This window comes from Melozone crissalis, unplaced genomic scaffold (assembly GCF_028551555.1).
Source record: "Melozone crissalis strain CALT ecotype California unplaced genomic scaffold, PUWL_Pcris_2 ptg000027l_1, whole genome shotgun sequence".
NCBI classification, from domain to species: Eukaryota; Metazoa; Chordata; class Aves; order Passeriformes; family Passerellidae; genus Melozone; species Melozone crissalis.
Window position 1 is genome coordinate 23,063,458 of NW_026535805.1, and position 23,973 is coordinate 23,087,430.

Sequence of the window (23,973 nt, forward strand, 5' to 3'; positions counted from 1 at the left end):
GTGCAAATTTAGATGCAAGAATTAGGGATGCATTTATCCTCCCCAGACAGAACTCCTCCTGCTGACATTCTCCACAGAGTAGTTTATGTCAAAGGCTCCAAGAATCATGCAGAATCCCATCGTTGTTTCCAGACAGTCAAGCAGGACACCAGGTTTGTCAGCAACACTTCCAAAGGCTGTCCTTCTTCTCTCTTTTTCCTTCTTGCCTCTGTTGGTGTTCACATCCTTCTTGCCAACACTGGTGCTCCTTTAACTCAGCCTCCAGGTGGTTTTTCAGAATTTGGTTCTCATGCCAGCCATGCCACCCCAGGCTCTACACCTGAGTGAAAGAGGAGCACCTGTGGCTCCTCACTAAACCTCTGATTTAATGCAAGGCGAGTCAATCAACAGCAATGCCTGTCTCTGCACTGCAGTAAGCAATCTTCTGAGAGGTCCAAAGAGTGTGCTGGCATTGGGAGATGGGGAGAGCATGGAAGAACTCTGTCACTAGCAGGTGGGAATGCTACTAGCACTGCTTTCACGTCAAGATGAGAGTGGGATTTTTTTGCCATTGTTGTTGCCCTGAAGAGGTTTAAGTCCTCTTCCTCATACTGACTAATCACTAAAATGTGATAAATCTCCACATAGTAAGCTCTAATAATGAAAAATGCAACATGCTGAAACTAAAAAGTCTAACTGAAGGATGACGCTTTTCAAAGCTGTCTGTTTTCCCAAGGACAGCAAGCCGCACACACTGGTCTGTGCCTCCCCAGTTTTGACTTGACCTCTATATTTTGTCCCCTCCCTAAACGGTAATTTTAATATATTTTGGCAAATCATCTTTATTTTAAAATGATAATGTTAACAGTTTCTGGACTCTAAACATGCCTTTCTGCAGAATTTTGGCCTTTTGGCTAATGTCAAAATTGTGTAAATCCACTCACATTCAACTAAGTTATAAGCCCTCAAAAAGCTGCAGTTTGTTTTTATTAGATGTATTTCTCATCAATTCTGAGAATGTATTTTTTTCTGCAATGTCAAATCCAAACTGTGTGCTGCATCATTCCGCATGTCCTGACAGACAAGCCAAGAGCAAAGGGGCTGCTGGGCATGAGTTGCCTTTGCCCAGCTGCATGCCAGCAGTGCACACAGCACTGAACTGAAGGTGAAGGAGCTGTGGGGTTTGCAATATAGCAAGAGCAGGTGAAAGAGAAGGGAGAGCAAGCATGGGCTTGTGATGAAGGGGACACAGACCTAAATTGGGGTAGACTGGAGAACATGGAAGAGGACTAGAAGGACGGGGGAAACAGGACTTTGTACACGCGGTGAGTAATTTTGTGGTATGAACAAGGCTAGTCATGGTCACAAGAAAAAAAATATTATTTTGTCTCTGACAGACATATCAACATTGCCAAGTTTCACCCAGCTGAGAGGAAAGCGCTATGAAGCCCAGGCTGGAAAACTGTACTGCAGTGCCTAATGCAGCAACTAGCAACTTGCTATTGCTATGAGAGATGCTGCTAGCTTGAGAGCAGTAGAGGTCTGGTGCAGTGAAGGGACTCAAACATGCTCCAACCTGGGTGATAGAATATGGTATCTTTGCAGTTTTTTCCCTATTTAAAAAGTGCAGGAGATAATTGTTTAAAGAGGTAAGTACAGAAAAACAGGCCATTTGCACGCAGATGTGTGCAAATACTTCGTTAAAAATTGCATCATATAACACAAAACCTTTTGAAAAGGGTGCTTTTAAAATTTTTGTGACTCTGGGTGCTCATTGAGACCTGGCAGTGCTGCAACTGCCTTGCTGGCTGCATCCATTGAACGTTGTAGGATCTGGAAAAGTCAGCAGGAGGTGTCTCAAGTAAGGCACACAAATCTCTCTGTAATTAGTACCCACTTCTCTCCACCTTGGTTCACCATGCATACAGCTGCTGCTTTAGAGGGCATGCCCTACCCTGAGCTCCTCACTGAGCCACGTGTGACAAAGCCTGCAAGGATGTCAGATTTCATGCTTGGAAGAAATTGTCATTTGTGTGTTGGGAGTGTGCCACCTTGCAGCCTTCCTAAAGCCCTTTTGTGTCCCGTCCCACAAACACGCACACACGGAGAATAAAGCAAGCCCTGACAGCTTCAGCGTCTCTCGCAGTACCACTTATCTGTGGGGACCTCTGCAAGCTGGCAGTGAGCTGTTGGGTCCCCGGGAGGAGCGGGGAACTCCAGTGACAAAACTGTAGTGTGTGAAAGGGTTTCTTTCAGGCAGCAGGGACGAGGAGATCCTTCACAGTAAGGAAATATAAACAGACCTCTATTTGGCTCCTAAGAGATGAGAAAGAAAAGCGCAGCTCTGGGGTGCAAGGTTTCACCTGGCATTAACTGCGCCCCGCAGCCTCCGCATCTCAGCGCGCTGTCCCGCCCGGGGCCAGCAGTGCCCGCTCCCCGCCCTGCTGGAGCCCCCAGCGCCGCCCGCCCGCCCCACGGGAGCTGCCACCTTGGCTTTGGTCCCGGCTCACAGACCTGGATGCCGCGGTCCTGGCTCCGGCCCGTGCGGTGCCCGCGGGAGGCGCGGCGGGGCCAGGGCAGGGGCGTTCCCGTAGGAGGTCGGGGCTCACCGGGGCGGGGGTCGGGACCACCTCCCCCGCCCGCCAGGGGCTGCCGGTGTCCGTACGTGTTGCTTCAACATGTGGCGGGGGCGAGGGGGAGGAATAAACCCGGCGGGGGAAGCGAGCGGCGACCCCCCGGGAGCACCGGGGAGGGTTCATCGGCGAGGATCTGTGGGTCTGGGAGGAGAAAGCGGAGGCCGGGCTGGGGAGGGGGAAGGATAAGAGGAAAAGGGGCAGAGCGGCTCGCAGAGGTCGCACACCGCCAGCCTCCGCGGCAGTGCCTTCCCGCGTGCTCCCGGAGCTGGTGGTGGGTCCTCCCTTCCCGTCCCACTCGTTTCCTCCCGCTTTCCCTGCCACAGAGGGCTCGGGGCTGGAAGGGAGAGGAAGGGACCCCCAGGACTAGACAGCAGCTCGCCCGAGGCGGAGGCAGGCGCGGCGCCCCGGGGGAGGCGGCGGCGTCCGGCAGATTCCCCCGGCAGTGGGAGGGCTCCGGCAGAGGAGAGGCTGGGAGAGCATCTCCCAGCTGGGGCTGACTCCCGAGGAGTGAGGGAGGGACACAGAGAGAGGGGGAAAGTGCCGCCTCTCAGCTTTACAGGCGTCCCCAAATTTGAAGGACTGGGGTGGGGAAAAAGAAAAGTGAGGACCTGATCTGGGACCTCCCAGCCGGAGCGGTTGAAAAGGAGCCAAAGCAGTCGTCGCGGGGGGAGCGACATCCCAAGGAGAGTCCCCGTCCTGCGCCGCCCGCAGCCGCTGCGTGCCCGCCGCCGCCGCCTCAGGATGTGGGTGCCGCTGCTGCTGCTGCTGCCGGAGCTGCTCCCCGCCGTGCCGGCACAGAAGCTCTCCGCCCTCACGGTAAGGCCACCCCGCCGCCGGGCGCCCTCGGGGCCGGTCCCGGGAGCACCTGAGCGGGCGATGCGGCTCCGGGGCGGCGAGAGGCGCCCGCGGCTGCCGGGCCGAGCGCTGCGCCCTGACCCGGCCAGGCTGGAGCCCCGGCCAGGCGGCAGTGAGCTCCGGCCAGGCGGGAGCCCCGGCCAGGCTGGAGTCCCGGACAGGCGGCAGTGAGCCCCGGCCGGGCTGGAGCGAGCCCCGGCCAGGCTGGAGTGAGCCCTGACCAGGCGGGAGCGAGCCCCGGCCAGGCTGGAGTCCCGGACAGGCGGCAGTGAGCCCCGGCCGGGCTGGAGTGAGCCCTGACCAGGCGGGAGCGAGCCCCGGCCAGGCTGGAGGGAGCTCTGACCAGGCGGGAGCTCCGCCGCGGCTCGCCCCGGGAGCAGCCGGCACCGCCGCCCGCCGAGCGCCTCTGGGCAGAGCGCGGCCCGCGGCTGAGAAGCGCAGGTTTACTGCGGGTCCCCGCAGAGCTTCGGTCCGGCGTTAATGTCCGTGTTAATGCTTTTATTTGCCCGAAGAGGAATAATGCTGCGGTGAGGTCCGCTTTTGGACCGACTCTGGCTGACCGAATTTACTTCATTTTAATTATAAAGCAACATGAAACAAGCCTTTCTGGCTGTTCCAGGCTCCATGGTGCTATACATGGAACTCCGCGTAGAGATGGGTGAGCCAATTCATTAGGCTTACTAAATAAGCCATAACCACTATTCTAGCCAAGACCTGAGGTTTACAGCTAATAGCTCAGTTCAGTCTTCTTGTAGAGCTTGCAGTGTTTGCAAAGCTATAATTAATGCAATCTGTAGAAATAAAAACATTTTCCTTAAATGTGTTTTTAAACAAGTGCTTGAGTAAACATAACGGGCAGCAAATACCTCTTTCAAGCTGTTTTTAAGTGTTTTGGTGAAGGCTACGCGCTTAGAGTTTATTATGGTAAAGTTACAGGCAGCTGCAAAGTGAAATAGACCCTTTTTTGTTTAAGTCTTTCAGAAAATTTCTGTAAAATCCCAAGAGTTGAGGGTTTTTTTGGTTTTTTTTTTTATTCTTTCATCCTTTATTAAGTAAGGTGCTATAGGGACAGCTCAAGGTGAAATGGCTGTGGGAGATGGCTGAGCTGTTCATACCTGAAATTCTTCAGGAAAAGTTTTGCCTTGTTGACTAAATTTGGGGTTTTTGTTTTCTGGTTTTTTTCCTCTTAAATGATTTGTAGATTAGAAGCTGCTAATTGAAAACCCTAAAGGACTGAGTTTGCTCCATGAATTTTATTGTCTATGGTATTTTATAGTGTGGGACTGACAAAGTAAAGTGATTTTCATATTTTACTTTTTAAGACCCTCATTTGAAGCCCCTTTACACTGTCAGGTGGTATATACTATTCTAATAAACAGATTAACATTACAATTTACTTTCAAGTTCACTTTAACAAATGTATAAACATAATTTGCAAGATAGGACATGTAATATTCTTTTTTTCTGTACATAAAGAGAGTTCTAAATATTAGTGTGGAAGTAAACTGGAAATGCTATCAAACCGTAGTTTGCCCAAATGTAAAGTAAGAGTGATTGTGACAGTTACAATACCTTCAGATGATACATAACCCAAATGACGTTAAAACCGTTTAAAATATGGATATAAATCACTGCAGAATATACTTTTCATTCAGTGAGGGGTTGTCTGCATCACAAAAGGGAAGAAAAATCTGGCCAAGAGCACTTTGGCAAACTCTTAAAAAATTAAATGCCATAGACTCATGCAAATGTATTTGACTTCTCTGTTATCTGAGTGATGTTAAAAATCTCTCTGTTCCTTCCTTCACCAGTTCAAAGTGTGCATTACTAATTTCTGTACCTTAGAGTAGTCTGCATCTTTATGAACCATGAGCAGAAAAGTCAATTCTGGTGAAAGCCCACCCCCTGCCTCTGCAACCAAAAAGGTAATGGTTTTGAAGACATCAAGCTTTCAGGCTGAAATGAACTTGAACGTTTTGATAGATGTAGCTAGCCTTGTTAGTAAAGGACTGCAGGTAGTGAGCTCATGTTAGTTTTTCCGCTGCCTGTGCTCTTCTTACGGAAAGGGCTCACCCATACAAATACTAGACTACATTGGATGTCCTTCCCTAAAGCAAGTAAGGGACAGGCAGACACCCATAGGAGCGAAATAACACACGCACGCACTGATGCATATATACTTTCTACATCTTCCCACAAGGCTGAACTTTGAGTGAGGCAGGTTTATTTCTACTATTTCTGTACTTACCTCTTTAAACAACAGTAAAAACCCAGTGCTATTACGGCAACAAATACCACACCGCTTAATCATTCTTAACTCTTGCAGTCATTGTGCTTGTAGCTCACAGACTATTATAACCCCTTTCCACATGTACCCTTCTCAAATATCCAAGGATAGTATCTGCATAATTACAAGGAACAACAAACCAAAGCTGTGTAGAAAAACCAAGAAAATCTATGGCTTTTTTTTCACCTGCTGTGCCACTGTGTGGCGACTGAGAATAGCCATTCTTTTCTACACATCATATGCGGATTTTATATTTATTTGTGGCTTGAAGAATAACAGATAAAGGCTGAAATTTTCATAAACAACCAGAGGCCATGGGAACAGGGTGTGTTTCACTGCTGATCTGAGTTTTATCAAAACGATGGGATGATCATGGAGAGGGAATGCATATCCCTGATCACAATACTGTCAGAGGTGTACTCGTCTTGCCAGGTGGTGACAATATCGGGAACAGTCTACTGCAGTCGTAAATCTGACATAAGATGAACCTTGGCAGAGACAAGACAATAAAATTATAGTTCCCTCTAGCAAAAGCCACTCTACCATTTTCTGAAAGGTAACACATGGATCGGAGGTTTTTTCTTTGCCTGAGCTTTAAGCAACAAACTGGGTGATGGCATGGCAGGGAGGGAGGATATCAACATCTGCCTTTAAGATTTTCATCCATATAAACAGATCTCTGGCCTGTTTTAACTTTATGTCCTCACTAGCTTGAGGAACGGCTCAAGTACTACGTTCAGAGAGGACTTTCAGTAGTTTACAGACCTGTTTCCCCATTTAATTAGGAATAATATTTTTGCATTTCATTTGGGCAGCAATACCCACAAGAACCACCCATGTCTGTAGTCCAGGTGAATGTGTGATTTTCATATGTTGGAAGCTTTGCAATAGTCCAATAGCAATAAATCACAGAGTTTTCGCACAAATAATATCACCTAGAGATTTCTGATTGTTTAACAGTCTTATGTGACTGCAGGTTTGCAAGGAGTGATGGGCATAGGCTTCCTACTACGTGACAGCTATTAGGGTGATTTCTGGCAGGCAGAATAGTCAGCAGGTAGGTGAAATGCTCCAGTTTGTTTAGAGTCTGGTCCCTTGGACCTCCTGGTTATATCTAAAGTGAATGTGAGTGTTGTAATCTGTCCCTCTCTGCCCAAACTGTGGACCCAGACAGAACTTACTTGACTGCCAGACTCTGTGCCAGGATAGAGAAGGGTTGATGAGAGATGGGCTGATGCATACCTGAATCTTTATTGGGAAGCCATTATGTACACCAGGGTCTAAGAGTTTCAGAGTTTCTATGTCCTCACTGGGTTAGAGATAGTCCAAAGTTACTTTGAGTTTGTACCAGTCTTGGCTTCTTGTCACCAGGATTACTCTTTGCTAAGGTTTCTCCTGGACTCTGGTCTCCTGAGTAGGACCATATTGCAATAATAGATAAAGTGAGGTGAAATGCAATATTCCAATTATTAATTGCTAACTGAGCCTCAGGGATGCATGCAGGAGGATAATGTTCTTTATTGTTGTATTTACTGTTATTTCAAATGAACAAATATTGGCAACAGAACAATGGCTTTCATTATGGAAAGGTAGGCTGAGAGCTGTCTCATAAGAACCCATGAGATCTGGAGGGACTGTAGCCAGCTTGGCTGCTCTTGTTCTTTTCTCCCCTTGTGTCAAATACTAATGTAAAACGTTCTTACATTCCACAGAATATCTTAAATAGCCTTGTCCTTTTACCTTGTTAATAGAAAACCAGGTAGCACTCTGCAATTTTTGTAGCACGCTGTTGGAATGATTTTGCAATGCTGCATTTTTGTTCTGCTCTGTGAGATGTACCCGTTCTTTCTGGATGTATGAAACTGAGGAGACCTGAGCCTTGCTGACTTCTTCTTTTAGGGAAATTGGACATATCTTGAGGATATAGGTACTTTTGTTTTGAAACACAGTGCTTTGAAGAAAGCTCATTTTATTCCTCAAATAAGTAAGTTTATGATCGCTGCACTTACTAACACACTTTGTCATTGTTTATACTGCATTTTTGAAACCATCAGCTTCGCTTTTATCTCAGTTGCAGTGTTGTGTGTGTGGATGTGCTTCTACAAACAATAGGATACAAGTGTTTCTTATTTTAAAATCTTGATGACTTGCAACATACCACAAACTATTTATACTTTCAAAGCCTTGCTGCTTCATGTGCTTTTCTCAATACCATTGATAGATCTTACAAAGGGAGAAAGTTTGCTTGAAATTACTTCTTGAAATGAACACCTCTGCCTGGTAATAGTTTCTTTCATCAGCAGCTGAATATTTTGGGGAACAATTGTTTTCTTTTTCTCCCTTGCCACATGCTTTGTGAGTATTCAATAGCATTTAGTGTGCTGGATAGCTTCCACAACACTGACCAATATAAGATGGACCGCTAAGGTAGTTCAGTAAAGGGAAGCTAAACACAATCAAAGCTTTCCAAGTTAAGGACCCATTTGGATGGCGCCTGCAAACCAAAACATTTGGAAAAGTTACTCTAATTGTGACTGAAAAACCAAGACCATAAATAAAATTGTAAGTGGCTCCAGATCCTAACAACATTGTTACTGCAAATGGGCATTGGTACAACCAAGGGTACATCAGCTCTGAAAATAAAACACTTTCAACAATGCTTTCTTGCAATAAACTCTCAAGACACTTCTTATTAAAGTAACAACACCAAAACCTGTGGGAGTTGATATTGAAAGTGTCAGCAAACTTTTCGTCAGGGGTCAGAAGTAATTTTTGTGCACACAGCCAACATAAACTTCACCTTATAATGTGTAAGACATTAATGAAGATGGTCGGTTGACTTCATGCCTGTAAGATTTTTAAAACTAGAATTGAAGACTAGAAATGAATGTGAGTGGGGAGGGAAGAGCAGGACCAAGCAAACAAAAAGAAGTAGATCATCCGTATTGTGTCTGCTTTTGGTGCTGTCATTGGCCCCCTGTTGCCTCCTGAATACCTCGAGGAACAGCTATATTTCTTGACAGTGGGCAAACTTCAAGGTTTAGTTCATTCTGAAAAGCCTCCAGAGGTTTAGCTGCTATCCAAAATCTATCTGAACCCTGTTGGTCTGGAAACTAGGCTACAGATCTTTTCAAGATCTGGCTTGCTCGGGACTTTGCTCATATTTCCATTTCTTCAGCCAGACCAGCCTCACCACAGGCGCAGCCATTTTCATGGTTTTTGGTGCTTCATTTCCTGTCAGGCCTGAGACCAGGAAGTGCAGAGGCGCCTGAAAATTAAAAACTGAGTAAGAAAAAGTTGGAATCAAAGACCTATTTTTGAACAGCAATAAAGATCCGAGTTTGGTTCAGGAGTGACATTTTTTATCTGAACAAATTCAAACATTCTTGGGCAATTTGTGGAGTGAAAAGAGGTTACGTCTTGCAAAGGTCTCAGGGATTTCCAAAAATTTTGTGTTTTCTTTAGAATCAAAACCTAAATGCATCCTAATTTTGTGTTTGATTCACTGTCGTGCTCTGAGGTAGATTTTTAAAGAGTTGACTTTGTAGATTAATGATGAAGGCCATTTCACATTTAAAATTTGTAGTCCTTTCTTCCAAATTAATATAGTCAAAGTAGTTTTTGACTTTGTGAATATTGCATCCTCTGCCCCTCTACTGTCTTCTACAGCAAAATTCTGGTGATGCCAGTCATTTGATCTCAATGGCCCTGTGTATTTTCACAGGATATGCTTCTCTTGACATTTCTTTATCCACTTCTGGTTATTATTTGCTAATCACTTCCTTAATACTGTCTACAGTGGTAGTGCAACAGTGCAACACTGGAGGCAAACCTGGAAAGAGAAAATACTTCAGAAAAAATTTGCAATATGCTAATCTCACATGTAATAATTTATGCCAAAAGAAAAGGAGTGCTAGTGAGATGTAACACGATATTGCCCATAAGCAAATAAACTAAGCAGAGAAGAGAAGGTATAGCATAAATACCTGCATTTTTTTTCCTGCAGTTTTTCAGTCTTGGCCTAACTGCCCCATGTACACGGGGAATTGGTCTGAATTACAGCCATTGCTGTAGTGCAGTGGTGTGCATGGGATACAAGGACACAAACTTTGGGTATGGGGAAGTGAAAGCTACCTAGAAGAATATGGACTAGTTTTTAGATTGGTGTGATAACACTTAGTATCAGAGGGTTGCTTAATATGACTTTACCAAATTATCAGTGGTCCTCAAGCAGCAAAGCTAATGCAGTGTCACATCTTACCACAGAACTCATCAAGTCAGTCTCCCAAATGGAAGCTTCAGCTGATCCTTGCAGAAGAAATCGTTTTGATGAGTTAGTAACTGCCCTTCAGTGAATTTTTTCCCTCTCAAATTTGTTACCTTTTAAAAATGACCACTAAGTGTTTCATCAGCTGTTGAAAATCCAGGCTAGTAGAGAATGCAACCTAGAATTCTGGTTGGGACAGAAAGAGAAAACATTTCCTGAAGGGAATCCTTTCCAGCTCTCTCCCTGGCTTGCTCAGTGGGTTGCTAGAAAACTTGCATGAGCATGTTTACGTCATACCTATCCAAAACCTAGCTTTTTCCCCTTAATTTACTTTAGGCTACTTGTTGTGTCATCTTTTGAGTCACTGAGTAAAGATAATTTTTTTCTTTTGTGTTGCCTTAAATTTGTTTTGAGGATGTAATCATATACTTTCTTGTCTTATCGGTGTTCACTTTTGAACTGTATACAAATTAGCTGTCATACATGTGCTATAAATCTTTGAATCTTTCCTAGAGCACCTAAGGAGTACTTACATGCAAAAAAAGAAAAATGTCTTTACTTTGGAATGCTTGTTAAGTCATGGCTTCATGCTGTATTTTTCAGATTTTTTGAATAAAATTGCTGCCATGAAGTGCTCACAGTCTTTTTACTTGGCCTACCTTTATCATGCAATTACTTATATTCTGACCTTTTTTCAGAATTAAAACAAGGTATTATCAGTGAGTCAATGGTGTAAAAGCTCAGGAGAGATTTGTACATTTTTTGAAATGAAAGTAGCAAGAGATAAATAATAATTTTATTGGTATTCAGGATGGACTCACTATGATCCATGTAGCAAGCTGCAGTACAGAGAAAATCTGCAGATTGCAGGTGACCCCTGGATGTCAGTGTGGGAAGGCAATGCCTCAGTTCCATTATTTTTTCTTGCTCTTATCTGGACTAAAGTGGAGGAATGGTTGAGTTTAGTCTGAGTAAAATCTGCCATTGAGTCTCATTACTACTTTGGAGGATGGGGAGAGGAGTGGGTGACATTTTAGTAGACATGCAAATGATTTTAACCATATTTTAACTGCAACATGTCTACTTGTACAGAAATGCTTTTAAATCAGACCATGTGTCTGGAAATGTTGCAGAATACAAAATGTGTGAGCTGGGGACCTAAATCATGTCATCTAGAGAATTGCGAATTGCTTCCCAATTTTTTTATTTTTTTATTTATTTTTTTGCTAGTTTCTGCTCTTCTTAGTGGCATCTTCCTGCAAACGGTAGAATCTAGGGTGTGGGGCTGCTGTTCTGAGAATACAGTGTAGAAGTATGGCATTGACAGCATGTCAGAAAGATGGGGATACTAAAAGTTTCTATCACATAAATGAAATCAAGTGAGTGAAACCTGGTCCTGAAATAAGTATGCTATGGTGTACTTGAGGGTAGGACAGACTGTAAAGGTACCTTTGTCCCCACAAGAGGGTGCAGAAATGAAAAAGATTGTCAACATAGAAACTAAATCAGGCTTTGAGTTAGCCACGGGTTTATTTGTTCAGTGAATGATCTCTGGTGTGTTGGATGGCTTATTTTTGGAAGAGGGCCATCAGAGATTTAAGTGACGCAGAATAAAAAGCAGAGACGGGAGGGTCCATACAAGTATTTCTCCATTTCTCCCCCTGTCCATTCCGTTGCAAATGCAGCGCAGAGGCAACGCTTGTGCAGCGTCCTCAGGGGCAGGGAGGTCACCTCTCCTCTCCCATGGCACTGCAGGCATCCACCACGGGAGGGAGAGCAAGAACAGCGCGGGCTGCCCCGTCCCTCTCCTCTGGCAAGGGCTGGAAGAAAGGAGGGCAAGCCCTGGATTCCGTCCCCAGTGGCTTTAGTCCAGGAGGGAGGAGGGGAGCAGCTGGGGGCCTTGATTTTTCAGTACTTGCCACTCAGTTGCACATCAGATGGGAACTCACATGGGAAAAATCTCAAGTGGAAAAAAAGTCTTGACACAAACTATCGAAAGGTAGAAAAGAGTTCTGCAAAAAGAAAGTGTCTTTAATGGCATGGTGTGGCTTGACATTAATTAATTAACATGAATTAGCATTCATGAGAGCTCAGAGCAGGCTGATGAGAACAAGAGAGAATATATGGCCTAACATATGAGATGCTCTTGGCCATGAGGCATGAGGAGGGGTTCAGTCTGCAGAAAGCGTAGGGCATATTAATTTCATTGCATGCTGTTTCTTTTTGCAGCATTTATTTCATAAATTCTGGTGAGCAAGACCAAACAAAGTGGATAACTTATTTTTTACATTGTATTTAACGGGATTGTATTTCAGACCATCTCCTCCTGGGACAGCAGTTTCCAAGCATGCCAAATTTTTGATAGATTTCAGCCTAAGTGGATTTAGTTGCAAATCTGAACTTTAAACAGGAGGTTTTATCTTTCCATCATGTTTTCTCCTTGAAAGGTTCCATAAATTACATTTCTGAAAGAAAGGGGAAGTTTTTTTTGGAAGAAGTGTTCATTTGGTAAATTGCTCTTCTGTTTAAGCTTCCCTTTTTCAGGTGCTGAATGACTCCCAGAGCAAAAGTTCTGTCATTGATTGACAATGGACTTCCATTAATTTGCAATAAAATTACGAGGCAATATTCATGCATGGATAATTGATTTCACTCTGAAGGGAAAATGGCAAAAAGCTCAAGTGTTTACTTGTCTGTAACGAGTGCAGCAATTTTCTCCACTGCAAAATGAGTATCAAGTACTTCTCTTATGAAGTGTCAGTGTTTATGTTCATTAGCTGCAAGACCAGGAGAGGTCTACAGCAATGAGAGAGTCAGGGTTTTTCCTGCTATATGACAAAGCCAGATCTGACACCAAGACTAAATGGCTGGTAGAGATTAATTTTTTCATCTTTGTGGCTGGTGACAGACCCACTATAGCTCAGTAGACACAACACTGCTGGTTTGGTAGAGGGACTGGTGATATAACCACAGGTTCACAATTCATGTAGTATTGAGGTGGAAGCAAAGAAAAGAGCTACTGCAATGCTGCTGCTAGGGGTGAGCCCAAAGGACCTGGAAACTGGCATCTTTTGGTACTCATAGTTGTGACTGGGCTCTCTCTGGTCACTGTAGATTTTTCTCCAGTATTCTCCTTCCCCATCCAGTTGATCTTTCCGTAGTTCATCTTCAGTGTTTACATGCCTTTTCTATGTATAGACTGCAAACTATTTGTGTTTGTACAATGTTCTGGGCAAAAGAGGCTCATGCCTGGTTGGCTTTCTTTGTCTGCCACAGTTTTCAAGTTCAGTAATAAATAAATCTTGAATGACACCTTCTTGCAGGTGAGACTGAACACAAGTAACAGAGGATATACAAATAGTAGAGTTCCTCTGGCAGTTCTGGCCAAAATCTGGTTCTTTACACCCTCTGCAAATTGTCCAAGCTGGTTTTTTTGTGTAGACTTTCTTATAACTACACGTGTGTATACACACACGTACACACACACACAAATACGTATGTTTGATCCTACTCTGCCTTTTGTCAGGAATTGGAGCAAGCAATTCACCATTACAGGACGTGATCAGCAAAATTGTCTATTCTCTGTCTTGTCATGCTGTTGGCCAAAGTGTTCTGCGCAGTGCAGAGAGCCAAGTGTCATCTGCTTGGTATTTCCTGACTTGTGAGAGCTTAGTGTTTCAACCTTATCATTGCCCTAAAGCTGGGGTTCTCAGCCTGTGGTATGTGTTTCCTTTCATGGTGCAAAACTCTTTCTCCCCTGAAGAAAAAGAGCCCTGAATCAATGCAGCCTGGTCTTTCCTACAAAGAATAATGTGAATGTTTGGATGCCTCTTCCGATTTTTGCGTGCAGGTCAGATGGAGCTTGAAGCTTCTTTACCCACTGCCCTTCCCTACCTTTCGAAGGAGAGAAGGAGATGGGTTTGGATGAAAGATGCTTCTGTCCTCTGAGTGCAGACCAAAGAGCTGAGAGCTGTTCTTGCTGCTGTGTTACAGCCTCTGAGTGTACTCTCTCTTTCCATAGCAGCAGCACCAAGAACCCTCTGGGAAGCCTGGTCCAAAGGCTCTCTTGACAAACTCAGATAGATGTCAGGCATTATCAAGAACTGCTTCCTGCAGGCCTTTTGTGGCTTCTGCATGTTGTATCCATCAGCTGTAATAAATTCCCTAGATTGCCATTTTCTACCTTAAGATGATCCATGTCAGCCATAAATGTATATTCAGGGGTACACTATATACGTTCCCATGCAAACCTTTTCTTCCTTTTGTTTTCCAGCAATGATTGGAAAACCCGCATAAAAGCTTAAAGTTCCCTTGAGGTTAATAACCAGAATGTCAGATATTTTTCCCATGAAGCTTATGTCATTTGATCTGACTGCTTTGATCTGATATTTTTTGTTTGTGTGTTTTGGTCTAAGGGAATGGTGCATAGGAGTCTAGTGCTAGTTTTCATTTGACAAGATTTCTAAGTTGTTAGGTTTTGACTGTGTTGGAAGTGCTACAGGGCAGCTGTGTTTGTTAGTTGATGAATTTGTGTAATCTAAAGACTGAAAAGAACAAAAAGAATACCATCTCCCTTCAAATCTCAGATCAGGTCACTTCAGGAACTGCCTCAGGCAATAGCTGATTTTATTTTAGCAGTTCTCATGATGATCATTCTAAATAATGACAGAATAGAGCTTTTACTGTTTGCATTGCTTATTGTGACAGGAGAAATCAAAAGGTCGCACAGTATCCTTCCTTGTTATGAAAGTAAATTATTTCTCTAAAACTGCTGTCCTGAGTCTTCTCAACACATCTTGGGGGTGAGAAAACTCCCAAGTGAGATTCATTTTACAGCCATGTCAGGAAATCTCACTCATTTAATAGAAGTAAGAAGCAACCAGAAGTCTCCAATGAAATTAGGAGGTTACAAATAGGACTAATCACATGTAAAAACTCACTATTTCCAGCTGACAGCAATTAAAGCAGTGTCAGAGATGCAATGAAATTCCCTCCAGCGATCTTCGTAAAATTGAGACAAACATTAGAAAGAGTGTGCGTGATGGATGAGAAAGTTTGAAAAAAAAATGACAAGTCTATCAAAGCTGAAGGGGGTCACAGTTCATACTCTCCAGATCTTTTGTGGTATGCAGGATGTCTCTCAGGAAGAGCCCTGCAGCTATCTGCTGTCAGCAAGAGCAAAACAGGTGTGCACGTGTGCCTGAACTATATACTTTTTCATACCTGGTGCTTCTTGCTTGAATAAAGGTCAACATCTTTTAAAACTTTGTGATTATTTTTTTACTGCTTCTGTTTTTGCTAGAAAACTCTTCAGTGGAGTGAGATTTAGAAGCTGTTGTCAAGGTATAATTGGAGCTGATTACCTAATTTCCTTTCATTTGTTGTGACTGTGAAATAGCCCGAGGGCTGCGTCTGTCAATATACACACATTCCATGTGCTGTATTGATTCAGAAGCTGTGTGATGTGCGCCAGGTGCCTGCAAGGCAGTTCAGATGGCAAAGTAGCATGGGTGAGGGGAAGTGAGATGGCTTGCCCTGCCAGTACACTCTTCTAAAAGATCAGAAATTATTCTGCTTTTCTGCCTCACTATGCTTCAGTCCTTCCTGTTAAATAGAGGTGTCACAAGTGCATCTTCTGTCCTGCTCTCTGGAATATCAGTTAGCTTCTGTACATCCCAGTGTTACTTGGAGAGCAGAAATGCCTGAAGCAGGCACTCAGCTGAATGGATCTCTGGTTGTGGCCTGTGTGTTGTGGGTGCAGGGGCTGCAGGTTCAGCTGTACATGGCTCCCAGAGGAAGGATTGCGTAATAGCAATTCTGATATTCCACAGTATTTATAATGGGTGTGTTCAGCCTTCTCTATAAGATCCTGTTGAGTCCAGTGGGAGTTTGAGCAGGACAGAATTGGACATCTGTTTGCCCTCTTGAATCTAGAACAAGGGAAACTATGGGTCTACCCCATAAGGGCAGGAGTGTGCAGAGGAGCTTAGAGATAACTGAAGTGCCTGAAACTGATATTGTCAATGTGCATGTTTGGATATGAAGCCTGAGAGGTGTGATAAAATCTTTCAGTCTGTGTGTATCTGCGTGGTGGTGCAGTTCATAACAGAAACATGTTGGCAGCTTTTTGTACATACAGGTAGAATTTGATCACAAGGATACCACTGGGCATATGCTGGGCATATCTCCATGCTCTTTATTACTACCAGATGGTGTTTACTTTCTTGAATCAACCCTGTTGTCATATTTGTCCTTGTTACGTGTTGTTGACAAATGCATGTGACTACAGAACATAAAGGTCCACTGAAATAGCCACTAATTAATGAAGTAAAACTTGTTAAAATCCTATCATTCCCTTTTCGGGGAAAATATAGCTAACTCTCTTACTATGTATTTGATAAATCCCATATCCACCAAAACTGTTACAATAAGACTACCAATTTTTTTTCCCCTGTTAATATGATAGTTTTAGTCTCTGTGGCAAAGGCATACCAAGACACAGCCATTCTTAAACAACATGCTCAATGAAGGCTCCAAAGACTCTTCTGGGAGACAGAGATTGGCTGATAGATACCTGAGCATGGTGGAAGCACTGGCTCAATTGAAATAAAAGTGAAGAGAACCTGGAAGAGACTGCAGTTAAAGTCAACAGAATGGGGTGCTGTGCTCGTGCCAAAAATATGTGAAGAAAAAAGCTCGGGTCTCAGCAGTTTTTATGTTTCTTTTTTTCCCTTCAAAATCACTATGCTTGTTTCAAAATCAAATGGGTTACAAATAAAATGGGCTATAAATAACATGCACACATTTTTGTAGAAAAAAAGCAATGTGTAAGACAATCTCCAGATGATTTGTATTATTAAAGTGACATTGACTTTCTGTGCATACAACTCTGTTCAATCTGACCTAAGGTTGCGTACATGTGTGCTTCATCAACACAATCATTAAGAAAAGCTCATGAAGCTGGGAGTGCTAAAATGTTATTTATTCTGACTGCATTATCTGGGCAAGCCCATTCAGTGTGCATTGGTTTCACAATGCACTCTTTTTCAAAGCTCATGCCTCTCAATCAGTCCTGCTGTCCCCCATGGCCTGGAATCCTGCCTGAGCTTGATTGCAGTATGTCAGGTGAGGTTCCTGCTGCTTACCTGCTGCTTCCTTGGTTGACAACGTCCTGTGTTGTCCAGAAGTGCTTGCACATTGTGTTAAAACTCCTGCAGATTGCCTATGAAATCATGGAATAAGGGAGTTTGTGTTTTCAACAGGCAGCCTCTGTCTTAGCAACTGTGTGAAACAAGTCAGTGCTGTTATTTCAGTTAATATGGCCAGGACTCCCTCGTGTCTATTAACCTGAAGCTGTGAATGATGCTATGAAAAGAAGGGCTGGTCTTTCAGTGTTCAGGTTGCTTGCATTGTTGTGGTAGCACATTGATCAAGATTTCAAGCTTTTTCTAGCCCAGAGATCTCTGCTGCTTGCTGTTTTACTGCCTTAAATAGCTGTTGACTAATATCTGCTGTCTCTCAGATAGACCTTTTTCTTCAGTGCATTTTTCATGTCAAAGGTGGACACCATTGAGCTATTGCTATTTCATTTTCCATATTGAATTCGGATCTGTGCCATGGGAATCCATTTAACTGTTATGGAGTTGTTCAAATAAACTGAGCTTGAATTGAGCACTTGGCAGATTTAGCCTGATGGACTGTGAATCCAGATGTTACCTTTCTTCTGCTCATCACCTAATGAAATGCATACCCAGTACTCTGTTACCCTAGGGATAATTTATCAGCCACACTCAGCTTCATTATGGACACTTCCCTTATCCTGTGGAGAGTGGCCGAACTGTCTAGTGAAGTGCAGTCCCACTCTATGTAGTAGGTTGTTTAGGAATTTGTCTGGGGACCCTTTCCTCTTCGAAAATATGTATTAGGGATTGCTAGGTAATCCTGATATTCTGGTAAAAGCCAGATTGGTGACAGCATAATGCCCCTCAGAGCCACAGGAGACAAGCAGGTTCAAAAAATTTTTGGCAAATATTTCTGCTTTATTCCTAGGTGACTGGCAGGTCACAGCTGTGTTTCTGATTGATGGCTGAGTACAAGAACAACCTCACATGTGAGGCACAGTTTCAGTTACCCTCTTGTTGCTACTTATTTACCCTCACCTCTGTAGTTCTTCAGGAGCCAGTGGAAGCTGAGTTGGTGGAAAGGATGGCTTCCTCATGTACTCAGAGACCATTTGTGAAAGGCTGAAAATCGTATCAGCTATAGCATGGGCTGAAAAATAGAGAGTGAGGAGTCACACCTATCCAAAGATAGGTACGCATATTTTTGAAGGATCAAAAAAGAAAAGCACAAAAGAAGAAGAATGTGTCAGTATCATATACAGGATAGCCATCTAGCTCCAGGCAACCTAGGGTAAGTGCTTTCCTCTTGCCCCAGTCATGTTCATGCATGTACTGACTTCTTTTTTTGGTCTTTTTGTTTGCTTTTAACTGACTTCCTTAATTTGTAGATAGATGGCTTTTCATTATCTGAAATTTAAAAAAAGCCTATTACCAATAACAAAGCATGTGAAATCTATCCTAGCTAATCTGATTAGATGAATGGCTGAATGTTTTCTCTCATGATAAGAACTATGTAATAAAAAATACAAGTGATTAAAAATTATGTTAACATAAAGAGAGAACAAGAAATTTGGGCTTTTTAAAGTTTTTTTAAAAGGCAATTTGCCTATGTAATGTTGCATTTTTATAGAAAACTCTTCTTAACAAACAGCTCTTCTGTTTGAAAGATTTCTGTAAAATTGGTGGATTTTATTGAAATTCTGTGTTTAAAATACTAATATTTTAAGGAGATGGAGGAGTACTCTTGTGGTATTCCAGAGATGCATAGTAATGCAAAAGAGGTTGGTTTCCAAACAGAGCTGTCAGAAGACAAAAATGCAGGAAATCTAGCAATTTTTAAGTAGAACAATTTTAATTGGAAGGAACTTCAAGTAGCTGCAGTATTTGATGCACAGTGTAACATGGATGAAACTACAGGCTGCTGTAATTACAGTTTTCTATCAGTAACAGGATATCTGCTAAACAGGAATTAATACAGTTTTAAAAGTTTCATGAACTGATTCTGCTTCTGTGAATATTTTCTAATCTGAAAGGTATTCTGCAAAATTAGCAAATTCTGCAGGTTCTCTGACTTAGCTTCTTGTTAGCAATCACACTGTCTTATTGTAATATTGAAGACAATATAGAAATTGAAGATAATTGAAATTGATAGATAATTGAAGATAATATAGAAATAGACTGTTGTCCTTTTTTGCAAATTTCTTCAGGAGTTCCTGTACCATTTTTAATATGTGAGTATCTATTTCTGATGAAAGATTTAATTTATACCATAAATGTGGCTCATTTAAAAATCGGCTTATCGAGCCCTATGTTCAGAAAAACCATGTCTTTAATACAGAGTAGCTGAAATGTCCAAGGATTTTGTAGATTTTGTAGAAAATATTATCCAGCCTTGAAATATCTTATAAAATCAGGATCAATCAATCTGTTCATGAAACGCTTGTAGGCATAATAAATACTGGTCAATTGTCGTGCCATGCAGGACAATCTTGTAGGTACATCTGAAGTATGGGATAAATTGACATTTGTATTTTGAATTATTATTAACAAGAGACTGAAATAAGACAGGTCAAGCTGTTGGTTGTTACTTTTGCTAAATTTGTTTCTGACCACACATATCAAAATGTTCACAGACAGCTGCAGATTTATCCCTGCAGAATGAGGAGGAAAAAAGTCCTTATGTAACTATTACCAAAGCCAAACACTTATAAAGTTAAACTGCTTATTTTATTATCACAGTTTGTTTTTCTGTTTCATACTCGCACTCTTCTTTCAATGGCAGATGTGATCATCTGTAGAAGTATAAAGGTGTGATTTGGAAGATGTCTCCAAAGATCCGTTTTTGAAAAATCCCAAGCTGTTTAATTAATGTATTTTTAAAGGTATCTTTGGTGTTATATAGAAAATTGCTTTGTTTCACTGTGCAAGTTCCTTTACATGTATATCACTTCCATGATCTTAGTGTCAGAGTGACCTTACCCATATCAAAATCTTTAGTGTCCAAATAGTCCAGCTGTTTTCTCCAATTACCCTAATTACCCAGTGTCAAAACATCCCAACAACCCAGTCTAAACACACTTGAGTCCAACAAATTAGCACATGTAAGGCTTTTTTCTCATATTATTCAATTAAAAATGAATTTCCCTTCCTCGGTCCAAAGAAAATCATTACACATTCGTCTCAGGGGGCCAATTCCTTTTTTACTTGAACCACTACAACTGCCTCTTAATACGGTAAAAAATGTAATGTAAAAGGCAAGAAGTCTGCATTTAGAGTGTCAGGTGCTGTGAGGACCAGGGAGTGGGAGCAGTGGGGGCTCCCTGTGGCAGGCAGAACCTGTCCCAGCCCCACCAGGAGCAGGCAGCCATGGGGCCCTGGGGCAGCCCCAGCCCCTGGCATCCACTGCCTCCCCAGGTATGGGCTGCTCTTCAAGGGAGAGGTCACTTGGGATATGGATGAGCAGAGCCCATGGTGCAGATGGAATGGGGCAGGAGCAGTGGATCAGGCAGAGGCCAAGCAGGAAGGTTTTAGCTGTAAAGTGGGTCCCCTGGGTGGGGACAAGTCTCAGCTGGGTTGTCACCTCCCCAGCACGGCATGGGAGACCCTCTGCAGGGACACCAGGGAAGAGGGGCTGCCAGTGGGCTGTGCTGTCTCTCCATTAATCCTGAGCTCAGACAGCCAAACCTTTATGAAGGGCATCATCCCAGGACTCATACGTGGGATCAACAATCTCTATAATCTGTAAAATAATTCTTCTGATGAAAAATTCTAACAGCCAGGTTTTTGGTCTGGGCAAGGTGACACAAACCAACTTAAGGCAAGCATGGGCCAAGCTATTTTTAGTTTTACAAGACAAAACTGAATTGGTTGATGTCTGCATAAGCACCCCAGTAAACTGCCTCTGCATTCTAGTTGATGTTGAGTTACACTGTACTTTTTTAATACAGATTTTATAGCTTTAATTGCTATGAAATACACAGGCAGCAGAGACAATTAACTTCTGATTTGATCACATATGCTGTGCTGAAGTTGCTTTACTTTGTGAGTGAAGGCTTTTCCCTTGGAGAAGGAGAATTAAAAGAAGCTAGCACAGTACAAAACAGAAGGGTCTCATCGTCGCCTAAGCCATGAAAATACTGAACAGAGAATCTGCAGAAAACTGTAGAAAAATACAACCCTCTGTGTAGTGGGCTGACTCAGACAGGCTGTGGAAATAATGTGTATGCTGCAGTCTTACATGTAATCACCCAGTGTGCCTAAGGAACATTAGGTTTTGTAGGTTCCCACATTATATTGACTATTGTTTTGCAAGACAGCAGTAACCAGACTCCTGACAGCTCATGTTCTTGTATCTGACAGGACAGCAGCCTGTCGGTAAAGTTTCCCCATCCACAATCTCCTCAGGTGTGAGTAGCAAGCTATTACGGGAAATGAATAACACTTTGTGCATTGCTTTCCCTGCTTTCTGCACCCTATAAACCAAGAAGTGCCAGTAAGCCTTGTGGAAGCACGGGTAGGCTGCCAGAGGCAGAAGCAACAGAGGGACGTGTCTGTGTCTATGTGCACATCTGTTACAGGGCTTGCAAGGGTCTTCAGGGTGAAGAGAGAGGCGAGAATCTTGACCTCATGTTCAGAAGGCTTGATTTATTATTTTATGATATATATTACATTATGACTATACTAAAAAGAATAGAAGGAAAGTTCTCTGAAGCTAGCTAAGCTAAGAATAGAAAAGGAATGAATAACAAAGGAGCTCTCTCTGATTCTGTCCCAGAGAGAGCTCGGTCCTGGATTGGCCACTAACTATACACATCCAACATGGGCCAATCACAGGTGCACCTGTTGCATGTCACAGCAGCAGATAACCATTGTTTACATTCTTTTCTGGGGCCTCAGCTTCCCAGAAGGGAAAATCCTAAAGAAAGGATTTTTATGAAAAGATGTCGGTGACACCCAAGTGAAGGAAGCACAGGAAGGACAGGTGCTTTATGACTATTTCCCCACTGCAGCTGAGTATTGATCAAACACTCCTGGTAGTAGGAGACCACATAGCTCAGTGTGGCTGTGTTACCATGGCACAGTGCCCATGCTGCTGTGGCTTTCAGAGTTGTGCAACAGGGAGTAAACATACCCACCTCCATCAAGACTAATGTGGCAGTACAGTTCCTCGGCAGGAACTGAGGAACTGCACTGGGGGTACTTCAGGGGTGCCAGAGATTACCATGGTTGTAATTGTCACATCTCTCACTGTTTTCAAATTCCAAAAGACTAAACTGAGTAAGCATGTTGCAGGTAACTAACAGGCACGTGGCTTGCCTTCAGATATTCACACCAGAAGTGCCCTAGTGAAATCAGTTTCTATTATATTGCAAGGTCTGGTCAGAAATAGTTCTAGACCATAAGAACTGATCTCATGTTGATGAAAGATCAAATTTCATGCCTTGTGTTTGCAGTTATGAAACAAAAGGTACTTGCCAGCATCAGCTTTCCTGAGACAACAAGAAAACTCTGACATTTTCTCCTCCCAGAAGAAAGAAAAAAAGGAAAAAAGTATCCATTTCTCATTTCTTGCTGCAAGAGAAATATTTTTGCTTTCACATTCTTACTTTACCATATCAGGATTTTTTCCCAGGAGAAATGTTTATACTGAAAGCACTTGCAAAGTAATTTATGTTACTCTTATATCTGGTCATAAGGTTGAACACTAAAACCAAGCTAATTTATGGGATTTGGAGCTGATTTTCCATTTGTAGTTAATATTTTTATCAACCTGAATAAGTAAAATAATAGGAAGAATTTTAGAATCTTAGAGTTGTCCTGGAAGTTTTCATTGCTAACTGATTGTTTTTGCTACATTAGGCTTTTCTGGCCTCTTTGGATGTTTTCAGGATAGCTCATGAAATTATTAAAGTTCTACAGGAACTACTAACAAAGAGTTTATGTGGGGTAAAAATTTTATGATTAAGTCCTATCTTCCTTCACAATAAATGTATTAACCTTGAATGATCCATCTAGTTCCTCACTGAGATTTTCTTTAAGTAGTGGAGATTTTGTCACATCATTGCAATAGCCTTGCTTTTTTATCATAATGTAGTTAGAAATAGACTTTTTCACCGATACAAACTTATGGGTAGCACATCAAATGGATTATATGTATTTAATAGGGAAAGGAGAAATAAAACCTGTTTTCCATTTGCATCAGTTGTGTGTCAAAGAGATCTGCTGTAGTTCTCCGTTTAGCTAGCTCCTTCCCTGGCGTTTCTGTAGCTGGTGGTGTTGGTAAGTCTGATATATTAGGCTGGGAAGGGTCTGAGTGAGCTGTTGGTGGAGCTGAGGTGTAGGGAAGGGGCAGGACTGTCTGCATGTTTGCCTAAGTGCTCTGTGGGGATTTATTGGCTCTCGGTGGTTTTCGCAGTGCTGCTTCGGCTGACGGAACACACTGGGATTTCTCAGGAGGGCTTTCAGTGGATTGCTTCCCTGTGACTGGCAGCTCAGCTCTGCTGAGGAGACAGCTTCTTGTGGTGCCAACAACAGGACATGGTGCTTGCTACCTCGATAATCAGGGCAATATTTGATGTGTTCTAGTTTGAACTAAGTGTTTGTTCTACAAACAAAATCTGGTGGAGAGATGATCCCTAGTGAAAGTTGTACTCAGAATTATTTTAAAATATTTGTTTTTCTAGTGGGAAACGAGTTGTGCCCTCCCTCTGTCCACCAGATTTGAATGCAGTCTGTGTGCAGCAGATCTGAATAGGAGTAGTTTTTCCTGTTCCTTCTGTACTTTTGATACCTTCTTTACTATAATTTATGAAACAATTTAATTACTCA

The 23,973-nt window shown here is 42.8% G+C and overlaps 1 protein-coding gene across 3 annotated transcripts in view; it reads left to right on the forward strand.

Moving 5' to 3' along the window:
- The first annotated feature begins 3,216 nt into the window (after positions 1 to 3,216).
- SMOC2 (SPARC related modular calcium binding 2) overlaps positions 3,217 to 23,973 on the forward strand; it is a 138,174-nt gene continuing 117,417 nt past the window's right edge. For all 3 annotated transcript variants that reach the window (XM_054279831.1, XM_054279832.1, XM_054279833.1), the window contains exon 1: positions 3,217 to 3,431. In XM_054279831.1, coding sequence (XP_054135806.1) covers positions 3,357 to 3,431 — 75 coding nt within the window. In that variant the 5' untranslated portion in view covers positions 3,217 to 3,356. The remainder of the gene's footprint in view (positions 3,432 to 23,973) is intronic.